The sequence below is a fragment of the Huiozyma naganishii genome, chromosome 1, assembly GCF_000348985.1.
Source record: "Huiozyma naganishii CBS 8797 chromosome 1, complete genome".
NCBI classification, from domain to species: Eukaryota; Fungi; Ascomycota; class Saccharomycetes; order Saccharomycetales; family Saccharomycetaceae; genus Huiozyma; species Huiozyma naganishii.
Genome location: NC_035922.1, coordinates 201,095 through 216,358, shown reverse-complemented (window position 1 = coordinate 216,358; position 15,264 = coordinate 201,095). Strand labels below are relative to the sequence as shown.

At 47.8% G+C, this 15,264-nt stretch overlaps 7 protein-coding genes and 1 non-coding gene across 8 annotated transcripts; 3 read left to right on the top strand and 5 right to left on the bottom strand.

Moving 5' to 3' along the window:
• On the bottom strand, positions 1-2,182 carry KNAG0A02300 (uncharacterized protein; the record flags this gene model as incomplete). Its single annotated transcript, XM_022606541.1, has 1 exon — positions 1-2,182. A coding segment is annotated over one exon (2,182 nt), but the record flags the coding sequence as incomplete, so codon positions are not given.
• Positions 2,183-2,330: 148 nt separating this feature from the next.
• On the bottom strand, positions 2,331-4,733 carry KNAG0A02290 (uncharacterized protein; the record flags this gene model as incomplete). Its single annotated transcript, XM_022606530.1, has 1 exon — positions 2,331-4,733. One exon carries the CDS (start codon positions 4,731-4,733, stop codon positions 2,331-2,333), a length of 2,403 nt encoding a protein of 800 aa, XP_022462164.1.
• Positions 4,734-5,688: 955 nt separating this feature from the next.
• Positions 5,689-8,271, top strand: SVL3 (Svl3p; the record flags this gene model as incomplete). The annotated part of the gene is made up of 1 exon (XM_022606519.1): positions 5,689-8,271. The coding sequence occupies one exon, from the start codon at positions 5,689-5,691 to the stop codon at positions 8,269-8,271; it is 2,583 nt and encodes an 860-aa protein (XP_022462163.1).
• Positions 8,272-8,789: 518 nt separating this feature from the next.
• Positions 8,790-8,863, bottom strand: KNAG0Atrna2I. Its single transcript has one exon. It is a non-coding gene; the product is annotated as a tRNA-Ile (tRNA).
• Positions 8,864-9,749: 886 nt separating this feature from the next.
• On the top strand, positions 9,750-10,169 carry EGD1 (Egd1p; the record flags this gene model as incomplete). Its single annotated transcript, XM_022606508.1, has 1 exon — positions 9,750-10,169. One exon carries the CDS (start codon positions 9,750-9,752, stop codon positions 10,167-10,169), a length of 420 nt encoding a protein of 139 aa, XP_022462162.1.
• Positions 10,170-10,240: 71 nt separating this feature from the next.
• On the bottom strand, positions 10,241-10,849 carry MET31 (Met31p; the record flags this gene model as incomplete). The annotated part of the gene is made up of 1 exon (XM_022606497.1): positions 10,241-10,849. One exon carries the CDS (start codon positions 10,847-10,849, stop codon positions 10,241-10,243), a length of 609 nt encoding a protein of 202 aa, XP_022462161.1.
• Positions 10,850-11,110: 261 nt separating this feature from the next.
• KNAG0A02250 (uncharacterized protein) lies at positions 11,111-11,908 on the bottom strand (the record flags this gene model as incomplete). The annotated part of the gene is made up of 1 exon (XM_022606486.1): positions 11,111-11,908. The coding sequence occupies one exon, from the start codon at positions 11,906-11,908 to the stop codon at positions 11,111-11,113; it is 798 nt and encodes a 265-aa protein (XP_022462160.1).
• A 184-nt stretch (positions 11,909-12,092) lies between these two features.
• Positions 12,093-15,170, top strand: ISM1 (isoleucine--tRNA ligase ISM1; the record flags this gene model as incomplete). The annotated part of the gene is made up of 1 exon (XM_022606475.1): positions 12,093-15,170. One exon carries the CDS (start codon positions 12,093-12,095, stop codon positions 15,168-15,170), a length of 3,078 nt encoding a protein of 1,025 aa, XP_022462159.1.
• Between the last annotated feature and the right edge of the window lie 94 nt (positions 15,171-15,264).

Genomic DNA, 15,264 nt, shown 5'->3' with positions numbered 1-15,264 from the left:
AGTCCACTGCTGGACCCCCAAATGGGGGACTGGTAGCTGGTACCGCCACAGGTATTGTTGCGGTGATGGGGCTACCGGTGGCCAAGTCCATCTCCTGGTCATTGTTCTCCCTCCATATACTCTCTGACATCTGTCTGAACTCCAGTGCCTTTTTGATTACCGTTCGGTACACTTTCTCCAAGGCTAGCACGATGTGCAGGAACTGGGACTTCTTAAGGACAGCCTTCAATTCCGGATCTTCAGGATCCGAAACGAGCGAGAGTAGTTGACAGTACACTTGGTAAGCCAACAGAGTATAATTACCTTGCTCCTTCGACCCTGGCGGCTTCACAATGTACGTGTAGTCCCAGTCGGTCGCAACATCACCATCTTGAAAGAGCAAACCGCCATCAAATCTCGTAAATTTGTGATACAGCATGGGACAGAAAACAGAGGTCACCCGTATCGCGAGACCCATCGTTATGTAACAGTGTAGCGACATGTACGGTGGGATGCCCTTCTGGGCTGATATATTTTCAAAGTACTTCTTGTGCCATTTTTTGTCCAAGGCAAAGCACCGGTGTAGTAGCACATTGTCGCATTTGAAGAGAACCAACGATATCTGAATACACAGTTGCTTTAACTCTTTGGATCGTTCTCCAAAGACGGCAAACCGAAGAGACACAAAACACAGACACATTTGCAATATGAATATGAAAAGTCGGATGTCCCGCATGTAAAGTGTGTTTATCATCGTATCGCTCGTGAAATATGCCACGGGCATTAGCTCCTTCTCTAGAAAAGAAAGTAATGTGGTCGTGTAAATCTTCAAATTTGGTCTCCCATTCATTTCCGTGATGTTTAAAAGCATCGGTCTAATAAGCTTCAAAAATCGTTGCAGCCGAGATTTATACGCTCTGTACTTATCTCGCGTAACATCGATTCTCTCTTCCTCGTAAGAGCACACATTGATGAACGTTTTCGGTACATATAGGGGCTTACCCATTTGGAAGGAGCACTCTGCGTCTGCCAAAAGTATTGCATACCATAAGTTCTCCAACGAGTCGAGAGTCCCAACCACACTCTCCTGATCTTTGTACAGTTGATGAATGTCCCTATTTAAACCCAAAACAACTGCATTCGAAGCCGCCAAACTGATCAGGTTTAGTAGATGTGTGTCGTCACCGTTAGGACAGTGTAATTTGATGTACTCGCATCTCATTACCAGAAACTGTACACGTTCGACATGAAAGACTTTTGCAGTAGCCATCCCGGTTAATCGAACAAGCAAATGGTGCACCGAGTTCGGGATAGTCGCCTCATAGTGTACAATGCAAATTATCATCAAGATGACACCAAGTTTATAGTAGTTCTTCTTAGGACCAGGTACAAGATCGAAGCGCTTTTCCGGACCATCCATCTTCCCGATAAATGTCCGTGGGACAAAAGAAGCAAAGAAATCCTTTATTACTTTGTTTGGGTCCAATATTCTATTCATATGGTACAACTCGTCGTTATCTGTGTTGAAAAATGTCTGCAGTATCTCATGACACTTTTCAATAGTGGGCAGATCGTGACACACTTCAGAAATCAAGTTTTTAAACGTAACGTCATACTCGTCCTCTATGGTTCCAAGCTCCCGTAGAGTGGTTACAGGCTTGTTCTTTAGTTTCCATTTTCTGCGCTCCAGTTTGACCTTCGAGAGTAATTGGTACGCCTTTGCACCAAACCCCCATTTATCCATGACGATATACGATCTGACCGATGTAGGTCCATACATTATGCGTCTCCCAGATTCCTTCACTTGTAAATGTACAAAATCGTAGAGTGGGTTTGTCGGCTTCTCAACGTCTGTCGTTGTCCTATCATTGGGGCTAGCTTCGCTCATAAACTCTTCTATAGTGGTCTCATTGCACAATTTCCTGTTCAACGTTTCAAGTTCTTTCTGTAGACTGCTGATCTGTTGTGAAATATTGATTCGCGGTATAATGGACAAACTGAGCTCGTAATCTTCGTTGGTAATATCAGCATCCTCCAAATAGATGCACTCGGAGAAGCCCCTCGCCTTGCAAGACGAGCAAAGCGGTCTCCCTTGATCACATCTCACTTTCCTCTGTCGACAAAAAGTGCATGTCCTGATGTGTTTCCTTTTCTTCCGGGTATCCTGTGTTGCTGGATCCGTCGCGCTTCGTTTCCCATCCATGACTGCTCGGATTCGTGAAGAGTCTCTCTCTAGCCTACGACCCTGTTCAGTATCGTAATTACATTACAAAAATAATAATAAAAAAACTGAATCTTATACATTTGGCGACTAAAGGTGCCAACGATTGAACTTGGTCCCAGGACCCTGTTTAGTTGCTATCAAGCAGCGGTATGGTCCCTGGGTTGTTTACTAGTTCCTCCCATCCTGAGTTGTAACTCTGCCAAAACTCATCTGTAATCATTTGTAACATCTCCGCTTCCTTCTCCGTACACAATCCTTTTACCTGGACAGTGTCGGAACCACTAGTACTACCATCTATTGAGGCCAAATCGTTCTGCATCTGGTTTGTCAGCAGAAGATCCAGTTCTGGGGAGTGGAAGCGGTATGATACAGGCGGTTCGACCCCTTGCTCTGTCTGGTTTGCCGGCGATGGCGACATCTCTCTCGTTTGTACGGCGCTATGGTCTGGGTTGGCATTCAACTGTGAGGCCCAAGAATTTTCTGCCATTTTCCTGTACTCCAACGCTTTATCGAGGACGGTTCTGACTGTGAAGTACATGTGCTTTGTGATTACAAAACCGTACGACCTCATCCCGATTTGTCTTTTTACTTCGTCCTTTGGATTCATCCATGCGTCCGAGATTTCTTTGTACTTGTTGATCGCGGCTAGAAGTGGCACCTTTAGCATTCTCTTTGGAGGTTTCAGAGTGGACAGATCCCACTTGAACTTATTGACATTTTTGACGAATATAAAGTCGTTGTTCTCGAACATTGTTAAGTGACAGTAAAGGATTGCCGAGATGATGGACGTTGTGCGGGCGAACAGGCCGCCTGAAAGATTGGTGAGCAAAGTGAGGTACGGTGGGAGGTACTTGTAACCGTCTCCAATCATCTGCGGGAAGTATTTTTGGTCTAGCTCGAAGCACCTGTCCCCCAATGCCTTTAGCAATGCAAAAGTGTACATCCCACTTTGCAAGTTGGTCGCCTTTACCTGTGGGCAAAGCTCCTCCATCACGGAAAACCTCAGATTATTGAATCCCATGATCATTTCAAGGGCTAAGGAGAGGATCTGGACATCGTAGAACGAAATGTTATTGAATTTCTTCTTGTTGAGGAAGTCCCCGACTGGTGGCAAGCACGTCTCTACAAAATCGATAATCTTGTCGCAGAACATTTCTAATTGAGGGATACCGCGTTTCGCCATGGCTTGTCTTTGGAACGGTCTTGTCAGTTTGATAAACTTCTTCAACTTCTCTATGTAATCGTCGTCTTCGACCTCTGCGGTTTCTGCCGTTTCGTAATCCAGGTCAATATGGGACAGCATCAACGGTCTCCCTAGTCTGAAGGAGGATTCCAAGTCTAGAAACACGATACTGTACCAAAGGTTCCGCAACGATTTGATACTCCCAACGACATTTTCCTGACCTTTGTAAATGAGCGCGATATCGCGATCGAGCCCCAGTGACAATGCAGTGGAGACAAGCAAACTGATTGTGTTGATCGTGTGTGTATCGTCGACGTTTTGAACAAAAGTTTTGAAATAGTAGGAACTTAGGAAGAGTAACTGTGCCCTTTCGATGAAAAACGTTTTCCCAGTCGATTGGCCCGTCAAGTACACTATAAATTTAGTAATTGCCGTGGGGGTATCTCTATGGAACAAGTTCCAGGATAAGATCATGAGGATGACACCGATTTTGTAGTAGTTTTTCTTGGTAGAGGGCACGAGAAATACGATCCTCCTCCCGCCGTCCGGTAGCAGTTCCTCATTTGTCGGAATGAAAGAGCTGTGGAAGTCGTGCATGATCTTATGCTTGTCGAGCACCTTGTTTACGAGAAACAATTGGGAGTACACCGGGTCGAAGAATGTGTTAATGAGGTCCACGCATGTCTCAAAGGAGGGCAGACTCGCACATACCTCCTGAATCAGGGACCTCGTGTTCGGTGTATGTTCATCCTCTATGTTGAGTAGTTCCTGTAAAGAGGATGAGCCCGGGTGCGACTGTTTCCACTTGTTACGCTCCACTTTAATCTTTGCCCAGATTTGCTCGTATTTCTCCCCAAATCCAAACCGATGATTGTGCAAATTGGTACGGAAAGAAGTCGGGCCATACAGTATTCTGCGTCCGGACCCCTTGCATTGGAAATAGTAGAACTTGTTGAGTGGGTTCCAAGGTTTGGAAACAATCCCCTGGGGGGAGTTATCCGCCGTGTGGCTCCCCGCACTCCCACTACCGTAATCCAACAGTCTATTCTTCTCTGCGAGTTGTTCTTGCAGGGAAGTGACCTGTCTGAGCAGACTAGCCACGATACGCGAGTTATCGAGCAATTCTGGTACATTTGAAGGAACTGGGTCTGGCGTTACGGGCCCCGCACAGTCCTCGAACTTGTTCAAAGCGTAGACACAGGAAGACAGTCCGCGGGCGCGGCAAGATGAACACAGGGGTCTCTGGTGGTCACACTTGAGCTTCCGTTGGCGACAGAATGCACAAGATTTGACAGGTTTCCTGCGAGTCTGTTTGTGAACTGCGGAATCGCTCTGCGGGCCCTTCATCGTCGGTGAATAGGGGGGGAAGGCGAGTATGTTATACCAAGAGCAAAGCCAGTGGACGGATGTGCAATGCCTGCATCTTCTCCGATGCCCATCTGCTCCATGGACAGCACCGGATGCAGGGTGCACTTTTAAATAAATGCCAACAGTGGATCTGCAGAGTCACGTGGCGGGGCAGCAAGCTGCGGCCGTAACACGGACAGCAACCCATAAGCCGTCTTATGTCCACCTGCTCCATTCTACGCCCCACTGCGTAGGTCTCTTCGGCAAGGGTTCCGGACACAGACCCCACAGGGCCCAGTACGGACATGGAATGCTGGGCGAAGCACCTTTACAGGAAACAGAACAAAGTGTCACCAGATCCGTGGAACGGTTGACCTACGGTAAGAAACACGCTGAGAGTGAGACAGTGCAGTCAAAACGACGCTAAAAGTGGGCGTACTTGTAGTACGGCGTCCCTTGTGGTACGGCGCTGTGCCCAAGGGAGGCCCCACTGGAGCGGGAGAGTCCGCCAGCTGTCACTGCGCACGAAAAGCCGGAACACGGCCGGTTCATGCCCCTTTTGGCAGAGCTCTTGCGCCGAGACTCGGAGCCCGGTGCTGCTGTTGAGGTTTGTCGGCTTGGCGACTGGGTGTCTCACCGTTGCACAGCAGACAGTAGACTGTCCTGCTCATGCAGTCGTACAGGCTTGCAGTCTTGCAGTCTTAAAGCCCGAAGCTCAGAACGCGTTTCCCTTTTCGTCAACGCTTTGTTTTTGTTTCTTTTTTTGTGTTTTTTCGTTGTTTTTTGAATTTTGGTGAAATTTCTCTCTTTGTTGCTTGTTACGCCTCGACCTGTGCAAGAGAAATACCTTTTAAAGCACACGGTCTTCCAGCTGGTTGCTCTCGGTTTGTACTTCAAGACGTCCGCACGGCATTGACTTAGCTGAGTAGAGCAAGAAAGAGAAGTAAACGCTGAAATGTCTTCTCTGAGAGTGCTGCTGGTGGGTGACAACCCGAACATTGTGCTGTTTGCGTCGAGGTTTCAACTCGCTAACAGCGTGGAGCTGTTTCATGTTGGGAAGTCCCCTTCAAACAGTTTCCAAGTGGATACAGACAGTTATGGCTCGGAGAAGTTCCAATTGCAAAACCACTTCACCTCGCTGCAGGAGCTCGTCGACGAGTGTACACGCACCGACCGTGCGGGAATCGCCATGGATCTCGTCGTGCTCAGCGCATCGTCCCTCCAGGAGTTGTCCAACACGGCAAGCGAGCTTGAACCGCTTACGAACAGTAACACGAAGATCTTCCTGGAGAGTAGCGGCAGTATACAGCTAGAACCCTTCGTCAAACAGTTCATTAAAGAATCGAACGTTCTGAGTGTTGTGTCGGACTTCGATATTCGTGAAACTGCAACAAACACTTTCAAACAGTTCGGTGCGAAACAGGGGGACCACCCGAACAAGATGTACCTCGGTGTCAGCACGATGATCTCACTGGCAACGTACCCGCAGAACATTGTTAACTTGCTCAACACTTTCCAGAAACTGTTCAGCAAACTCTTCCCGGAACAGGTGATCGATCTATGCAGTTACCACCCAATTGAGTACTTGTCCAAACAGTGGGAAGTCGCGATCCCAAGACTTTGCTTCGATCCACTGCTTATCATTTTGGAGGAGACGCACCCAGCTGGGCTAGACCAACAAATACTCGCAAAACCGCTGATATCAGGGCTAGTCGCTGAGGCTCTCAAGATCGCTGCAAGCATGGGTGTCAAATTGGGACCCTCTTGGGACAACGAGGCCAGTCTGTTGAAGAAGTGGGCACAACATAACGCAGACGAGGTCCCCTCGCTCCTGTACCATTTCATCCACAGAACAGCCTCACTGAACATCGATCTGCTGTGGTTGCAAGTAATTCTCTTGGCGGACGACTACAACATTAAGACGCCGTACATGGAGTTCCTGTACTCGATGATCACACAGTTGCAAAATATAAACCAAGGTGCATCCAAATGGTTCGTTAGAATCGAAGACCACAACGGACAGGCGACCGCAGAACATACGGACAACTTGAATAGGAAAATCCAGGAATTGTCAAACACACTCGTGGCAAAGGATAACCAGTTGGATACATTGAATAATAACGTCACCGAATTGCAAAAACAACTACAATCGAACCAAAGGGAAACAGCAGAGACTGTCAAAAACTACCAGACACAAATCAATACTTTGAACGAAAAGCTGAAAACTTTGACAGTAGCTACATCGGTGCACGACACTGCAGTTTCTAACACGAATGTCGATAATTATAAGCCTACAGGTACTCCGAACCTGAATGATCTGGAAGACGTGGCACTGTTCGGCGTCAATTACGGTGAGTCCCCCTTGAAGAACAACTTGAAGGCACACGGCTCAGAAATTAACGGCACAAGCTCCAATGGGAGCGCCACGTCGCAGAACCTAAATGCAAACAGCAGCGACTCGAACAACTCACAAATTGACGACATGGATAAATCCATGCAGGAAAAGGAGCTCGAACTCAAGAGAAGAGAACTTGAACTGCAAGAGAGAGAATTGGAGTTGCAAAGACGCGCCCTGCAAAACCAATTCCAACAGCAACAGCAGCCATACCCTCAACCTAGACATCCCAAGATGCCTCCGATGAACGGCAATAGTGCAACACCGCCCCCATCATCCCAACAACAACAACAACAACAAATGGGGGGGAGGAAATCTTCGTACAACCAAATTTACCAACAGCCGTACGCACCAAACATGCGCGGAAACAGGAACATGCACGGTGCAACAAGCGCTCCCTCGTCGTCGAGCAACAACCTTATAGACCCGATGTCTTCTAGTATGCCATACAACAATGGATTCCAGGGCTCTCAGCAGCAACAGTCACAACAAATGGCCCCATACAACTCTGCATCACAGCAATATCCGATCAAACCAACGAGTAGGAAGAACAGAAGTAGCAATATGCCGAACTTCCGCAACCCATCCACTTCGAACCTGGGTAACTTTGGGATGCCCGGTGGGAATGGCGCCATGGGCAACGGAATTGCGGGCAGCATCCCCCCATCGCTAAATAGCCAGAGCAGGTTAAATTCGCTGTCCAGTCAGAGTATGCCTCTTGCAAACCGCATCAGACAACGGCAGCCGCAGCAATCCAGCTCGTTCAATAACTTGCATGCCGCATCCAGAAACAATCCAGGTATACCATCCAACCAAAACTTTGCCCAGCAACAGAGACAGCTAAGCAGCAACAGTGCAAGCGATATCCACCAAATGGCCAATATGTCCACCAACACCGTGGTTCACAATGACTTAGCAGCGGACCGTTTCACTCCCACTGGCCAGAATAATGACAGTGCCACGGTCACTACGAGACCGGAGGCGCGCCAACCGATCCAGTTTGGCACCCCACCGATCCCACAAGCGCCAAGCAATGACATAACCTCTTCGCCTGCCTCCATGGAAACTACGGACACTAAAACAGAAGAGAAGAAGAAAAAGAAGAAGTTTGGCCTGTTCAAGAAAAAAATAAGAAGTAGGTGAACCCGAGCCAGGGAAACAGTACGTTGCAAATGAACAAGTACATTTCGATTTAAATCGGTAAATATTAATTAAAAATGCGGAAATATCCACATGGGAAGTACTGTTAGCTAAAACAAGAGGAATCCCATCTCTTGTTTTGAATAGCAGGAACAAGGTTATATCAATCGGATTGATCTCTTTAAAGAGAAATACGTAATCAAGTACTTCTATCAAGATTCAAGAAAATATTTCTTAAGTGAAATCTATTCTCTTTCATTTTTTAGTGCGAAACTACAGTTTGCGACTTCACAGAGAGTATTCTCAGTCATCGTTTCAGGTAATGATATCGTTTACTTCCACGTTGAAAATACAATTTTTTTAGCAAGCCACCCCCCCCCCTCCGATAAGATAATCTTTTCGAGCCGGATTATTTATTACCATCCGTCTGTATGTAAATAACTAATGTTTAAAGCTAGCAAAAAGACACAATCACTTAATACCTGGAAGCGGTTGAAGTTGTTAATTTCAAAAATTAAAAATGGTCTCTAGCAGGATCGAACTGCTGATCCCCGCGTTATTAGCACGGTGCCTTAACCAACTGGGCCAAGAGACCTTATTAACTTATTTTTCTTGCTGTAACGGAATGTTTCAGAAATTAAAATATTTTCCTATACAAGCAATTTCGTTGTTACAGCGTTAACGCCGAGCAGGGTACTGACTTATTTTCATTTCAGGTCACCGTTGGAACTGGGCCTCGTGAAAATAATAGTCAATCTATGACACCTTTATATGTGGAGTTGATTTTCCATAAATTATAACCTAGCTACATTCCATCAACATAGAGCATATTAACAATTGAATTGTTTTGGGGGGAATCGTATTTTGAAGTGGTGTCAGGGGCCTGCACTTAACTCAAATAGTCGGTTGTTACGATTTGGAAGCACCATTGTATGTGCCAGTTTCTGGTGCTAACATACTCTGTCCCTTCCATGGTTACATTATCTTATTGCTGTATTCAATCCCTAAATCTGATATGTCCAGCAAGGTGGCCCAATGTTTGTCTTCTTCAGTTTGCATTTCCACAAAGAAAATGCTACCAATATTTTTATGTGTATACGTTTGCATGGAGCTGTGAGCGTGCAAAGCAAGCAAGTTGTTTATCGTTCTTTATGCACGTCATATGTTCTGTACTATGTTTTTTCTAATATTATAGTACTATCGATTGATCTGAGCAGAGAGAGTTTCCTGTAAGTAGAATCGAGCATTCCTCGTCAAAGGATCTCCAATTGCATGATAATCTCAGCAGCTGACCTTTCACGATCAGTAGGAGTGGCCCAGGGCATCGACAGTTGTGTCACCATACAAAAAAATTACAGCTGATACAGAAAAAATTTCAGCCTGTACGACTATGACGGTCGCAGAGATATATTAGCAATGTGTTAGGAAGGATGCCGCAGCGTATAATATACTGTCTCTATTGAACACTTCCTTCCTGCACCATGCCAATTGACCAGGCCAAACTTGCCAAACTTCAGAAACTTTCCTCCACGAGGAAAGTCGGTGGGACGAGACGGAAGCAGACGAAGAAAGTCGGTGAGCCGGTCGTGGACGCCAAGTTATCCGAACATCTTTTGAAACTTGACGCCGTGCCATTGCAGGGGATTGAGGAGGCCAACTTGTTTTTCGAGAACGGGAATGTGCTAAACTTCCAGCCGGTGGAGAAAGTCGAATGTGCGGCAGACTACAACGTCTCTATGATCCATGGGAAGCCAAGCACCAAAAAATTGGACGATATCTTGCAAGAAGTTGTCCCACAGCTGGGACCAGAGGCATATTTCGCGTTGAACCAACTGGATGTCAAAATCAAAGAGTTTGAAGAGGAGAAGAAGAACAACAACAAGAAAGTTACCGAACTGTGAATGATGCCTCCGCGCGAGAACTCTTTCTCTTGCCGGAGGTGGGGGAGGAAATTACATACTGATATACTGCACTATATACTAATGCCGTCACGCTGTGCTTTGGCTATGAGCGCCTCGAAGTTGTCGCCTGCCATTTTCATGAGTTTCTTTCTGTTCCTGGAGCATGTCAGAGTGTTGAAGTGTCTCTTGAGTGCGTCCTTGCGTGCAAACCCTTTCCCGCAGCGAGAGCATATATGCGGGGATGCAATGCTGTGTGCTTTCTCATGCCTTCTCAGATCACCAGGTCGCAGAAACTCAAGCTCGCACTGCGCGCAGGGATACTTCTCCCCAGAATCTTGTGCCCCCGCATAAGCAAGATTGTTCGCAACAATGCTACCATTTTTGTCTGTGATGGCAGTACTTGTACTGTCCGTTGAGTTCTCTTTGTGAACACCACCAGGTATACCGTGGGAATCGTCCAACGACGAGCCCGATTCGGACTTCTCCCGCAGATCAAACCGGAATGCCCTCTGCACATCACGAGGAGTCGGCGACCCGTCTACTTGAGCGTCCTGCTGGCACTGGACCCTCGTGAGCAACTCTTTGACGGACGGGTCTACCGCATCATCATTCAGTTTTGTCGAGACCAGTGCGTCCGCTACCCGTCTCAGAAACGTCGTCTCCTCTGTTACCTGCCCCATTCAGTCACGTCTAACACACACACACAGACAAACAGCGGCTCCCGTACACAGGCAGAGACCCGATCAACTCTGCACGATGCGTCCCGATGAGCAGTCTCGACCTCTTCGCTGCGTTTCGTGAACAAAAACGACGCAGTAACGAAATTTCAATGCGTTTCGAGTTAATGCTGCAGACGATGGGTGTGGACGTTGCTGGTGCTGATGCTGGAGCAGATGACGGTACCTACATCTGTGTGTGTGTGTGTATTCATTCTGTAATGCTTACTGGACTATCGTAAAGTTTTCTGCGACGAGCCTTCTGCCCGCCTTGTTGAACTGGTCGATGTCGTCTCCGGAGACGTAGCTGCCATTGTCCACTGGACGGCGTGCCCCGTTGGCCTGTGCGTCTGTCGGACTCGGCGTGCTCGGGATGGAGGACCGTCCGTCTATTTCTTCTTGACCGCAGGCGTAGTTCGGGAATGCTGAAGCCAACCCGGTGGTGGATGCTCGTCCCTCGTTGAAATCGTTCAGAGTCATGCTGTTATTCAACCCGTGGAGACTCGCCAACGACGATGCCGTGAGTCGTTGCGCGGCTTTAAGTTTGTGCCTGTTCCTTCGTATGATTACGGGACGTACTACGGAGCAGCAGTTTGTCAGTTCCCTTGTGGACAACCCTGTCAAACGGGCGAAATGCGCGTAGCAGGACTCCCTGGAGAGCATCTTGTCCTTGTCGTTCCTGTAGTTATTGGGCACGCTCAGCACAAACGCAGTGACGATCAGTTTGTGCAGGTCGTGCTTCAGCGCGACCATGTAGTTACTCTCCGTCGCGCAACTCTCGAGAAACTTGATGACGATGCAACAGACGGTCTTGAATTGCGAAGCGGCAAACTGGGCACGCTGCAGTAGACACTGGAAGAACCTCGCCGTCTGCTCAGGATCCACGGGCAGCCGCTGTGGACACTGCACGATCCAGCCGTACTTGTAAACGACACCGTTCACAAACTGCTCGACCATAAACCGGCCCAGACGGCCTCGTTGCCCGCGCAAACGAGCCTCACGCAAGTCACTGCACTTATCCATTGTAGAGACACAGACGCTGGTATCCACAGAGGCACGCCAACACTCCCTCCGCAACCGATGCGATGCGACATCTTGTGCATCAGATGCAATTCTTCGAGATATTTCGTCAATTAGAGTCAGAGTAGTAACAACAATAACTGCGACTACAATTGCACGGAGGGTGAGAGCATCCGCTGGCCGTTGGATGAGTCTGTTGGTCAGTATACAGCTGTGTCGAGGGGTGTTAGTCCCACTTGGGGCATTGCGACTCGGAGCTAGACGGTACGCCTCGCATTCGTTCCAGGGGAGTTTGAATCTTCCCAAGACCACTTTCCCGACAAGACCGAACCTGGAGAAGGTTCTTGCGGAGCTTGTCCCACAGGCGTCTCAAGAGGTGTATAAAGCACAGTTGCAAGAGTTTGTCGAGCAGATCTCTCGTATTGAGGACCCGAGTGAACGGTTCAAGTTCGCTGCTGAGCGGCTGTTCGTGCTACACGATGGTCCGCCCTACGCGAATGGTGATCTGCACCTGGGGCACGCTCTCAATAAAGTTTTGAAGGATATCATTGTCAGGTACCAGTTGTTGGCACAGGGAAGGCACGTTTATTTCAAGCCCGGGTGGGACTGCCACGGCCTCCCGATCGAATTAAAGGCCATCAAGCAGAACGATAAGGGTAAAAGAATGTCGCCAGTGCAAATTCGTAGCATTGCGAGGCGGCACGCAGAGAAAACCGTATTGATACAGAGAGACCAATTCACGCAATTTGGTATTTGCACAGACTGGGAGGATCCGTACATCACTATGAACGCGCAATTCGAGATTAACCAACTGAAGGTGTTCTCCCAGTTGTTCCATTTGGGGCTCATCAAGAGGCAAAATAAGCCAGTGTACTGGGGCACGGAGACGAGGACCGCGCTTGCTGAAAGCGAACTGGAGTATAAGGAAGATCATGTGTCTCAAACAGTATACGTGAAGTTCCCATTGACCGCTGATTCGCAACAGCGATTGCTTGTACTTGCCCCATTGAAGACCCCTATCACGCCGAATACTCGCATCCAATGCTTGATTTGGACAAGTACACCTTGGACTCTGTTCTCCAATCAGGCAATATGCTACAACGATGGCATGGAGTACGTCCTGGTGCACCTCTCGCAGCGTGATGAGTACCTCATAATTTCCCGAGACTTGCTCGATCAGGTAGGTATCGCGCAAGATTATGAAATACTCTCGGAATTCACTGGTGCATGTCTTTCCAACTTGAAATACACGAACCCTATGTGCTTGGGTGGTACGACAGAATTCCCACTTTTGCCCGGTGGTCATGTTACGAATGTTACGGGTACCGGGTTGGTACATACAGCACCGGGTCACGGTAACGAGGACTACATGGTAGGTATCCAAAATAATCTTCAGATATACTCACCTATAGACCATGAGGGCAACTACGATCTGAATGAGGTTTCGCCTGAACTCCGCCCCATTTTACAAGATCCTAACGACCCTCAGAAGGGTAGAAACGTCTTATTGTCCTCCACGACCACCCATATTATTGAGTTCCTTGAAGGGCAGGGTATGCTTTTTCAGCAAAAGTCGTATACACATTCGTATCCTTACGACTGGAGATCGAAAAAACCGGTCATCATAAGATCAACTCCGCAATGGTTTACCAATTTGACAGATATCAAGCAATTAGCATTGTCTAGTCTACATAACGTGGAGTACACACCATTAAGAGGCCACAACCGGCTGGAGGCCTTCATTAAAACCAGAAACGAGTGGTGCATCTCAAGGCAACGGTCGTGGGGTGTCCCCATCCCATTTTTCCAGCACAAGACGGTACCAGATAAAGTATTGATGGACTCTAACTTGATAGACCACGTAATATCAGTGATAGAGAGAGACGGGATTGATTCCTGGTTTGAGAGCGAGGAGGATATTTCAAAATGGTTCCCCGATGAATACAAGTCCGTTGCCCATGAGTACGTGAAGGGGAAGGACACTATGGATGTATGGTTTGATTCAGGCAGTTCGTGGACCGTTTTAAGAGACTTTTATCGAGATGTATTGAAACTGGACAAATGTCCGGAGCAGCTGGCTAACGTTTATTTGGAGGGCTCAGATCAACATAGGGGTTGGTTCCAAAGTTCTTTGTTGACGAGAGTAGCCTCAAGTGGGACGCCTTTTGCTCCCTTCCACCATTTAATAACGCACGGTTTCATACTCGATTCCAAAGGTATAAAGATGTCTAAATCCATCGGCAATGTCATTTCACCAAAAGATGTGATTCGGGGCAACACAAAAGTGGAACTCCCCGCAGTGGGTGTTGACGGGTTGCGCTACTTCGTAGCCCAATCCGATTTCACAAACGATATCACATGCGGTTCGACGGTAATGCACAGAATCAACGATTCTTTGAAGAAGCTGCGACTAACTTTCAAATTTCTGTTGGGTAACTTGAACACCAGTCAGCGCCCAATTCTACTCCCCATCGAGCAATTGCGGCCTGTGGATAAGTACATCCTGTTCACGTTACAGGACCTGGTTTCGAATGCGAAGCAGAACTACGAAACTTTCAATTTCGGAAAAGTGCTTGGTGCGCTGCAGTTTCACCTTAACAACGAGTTATCGTCGCTGTATTTTGATATCTGCAAAGACTCATTGTACTGTGACCCAGAGGCGTCGCTAAAGAGACGACAGATCCATACAACGCTATTCCACATTTTGAATACCTACAGGGCCCTATTGGCGCCGATACTGCCAATGTTGGTGCAAGAAGTATGGAATAATGTGCCCTGCGATTGGCTCGATCATTCCAACATGGCGGGCATCTCGCCGATGCGACTTCTCCTCCCTGATTTCTCCCGTGCATTGGAAGAGTCTCGAGAGGAATGCAACAGGTTCCGATCAATAGATATGCAGATCTTGGCTGTCTTCAAGGAGCAGTTTAAAGATTTTGCACCGGATATCACGAAACCTGGGCAACTTTCAGTCGACGTGTACATCAGAAAGAGAGATAACATTCAAATAAACGCACAAGAGTTGGAGGACTTGCTCCAAGTGGCCGCCGTGAGCATCCACGCTGTGGAGGACCTCGGCGCAGAGCACGGCAACGCCGTGCATATACCTGGCAGCGACAGCGTAGTAGCCGTCCAAGCGCACAAGAGCACTCTGCACCAGTGCCCCAGATGCTGGAAATACAACGCAACAGCGCAGCAAAAACTGTGCCACAGGTGCACGGACACCTGCAACCCAGTATCCACCGATGTATATAACCGCGTGTAGCATGGCCCAGTAACCTTGTAAATATGTCACTCAGTGCCATTGTTCTCTAGACAAATACGTCGATCTCTTCGTAAACTGCTCTTTGTTCCTGTGA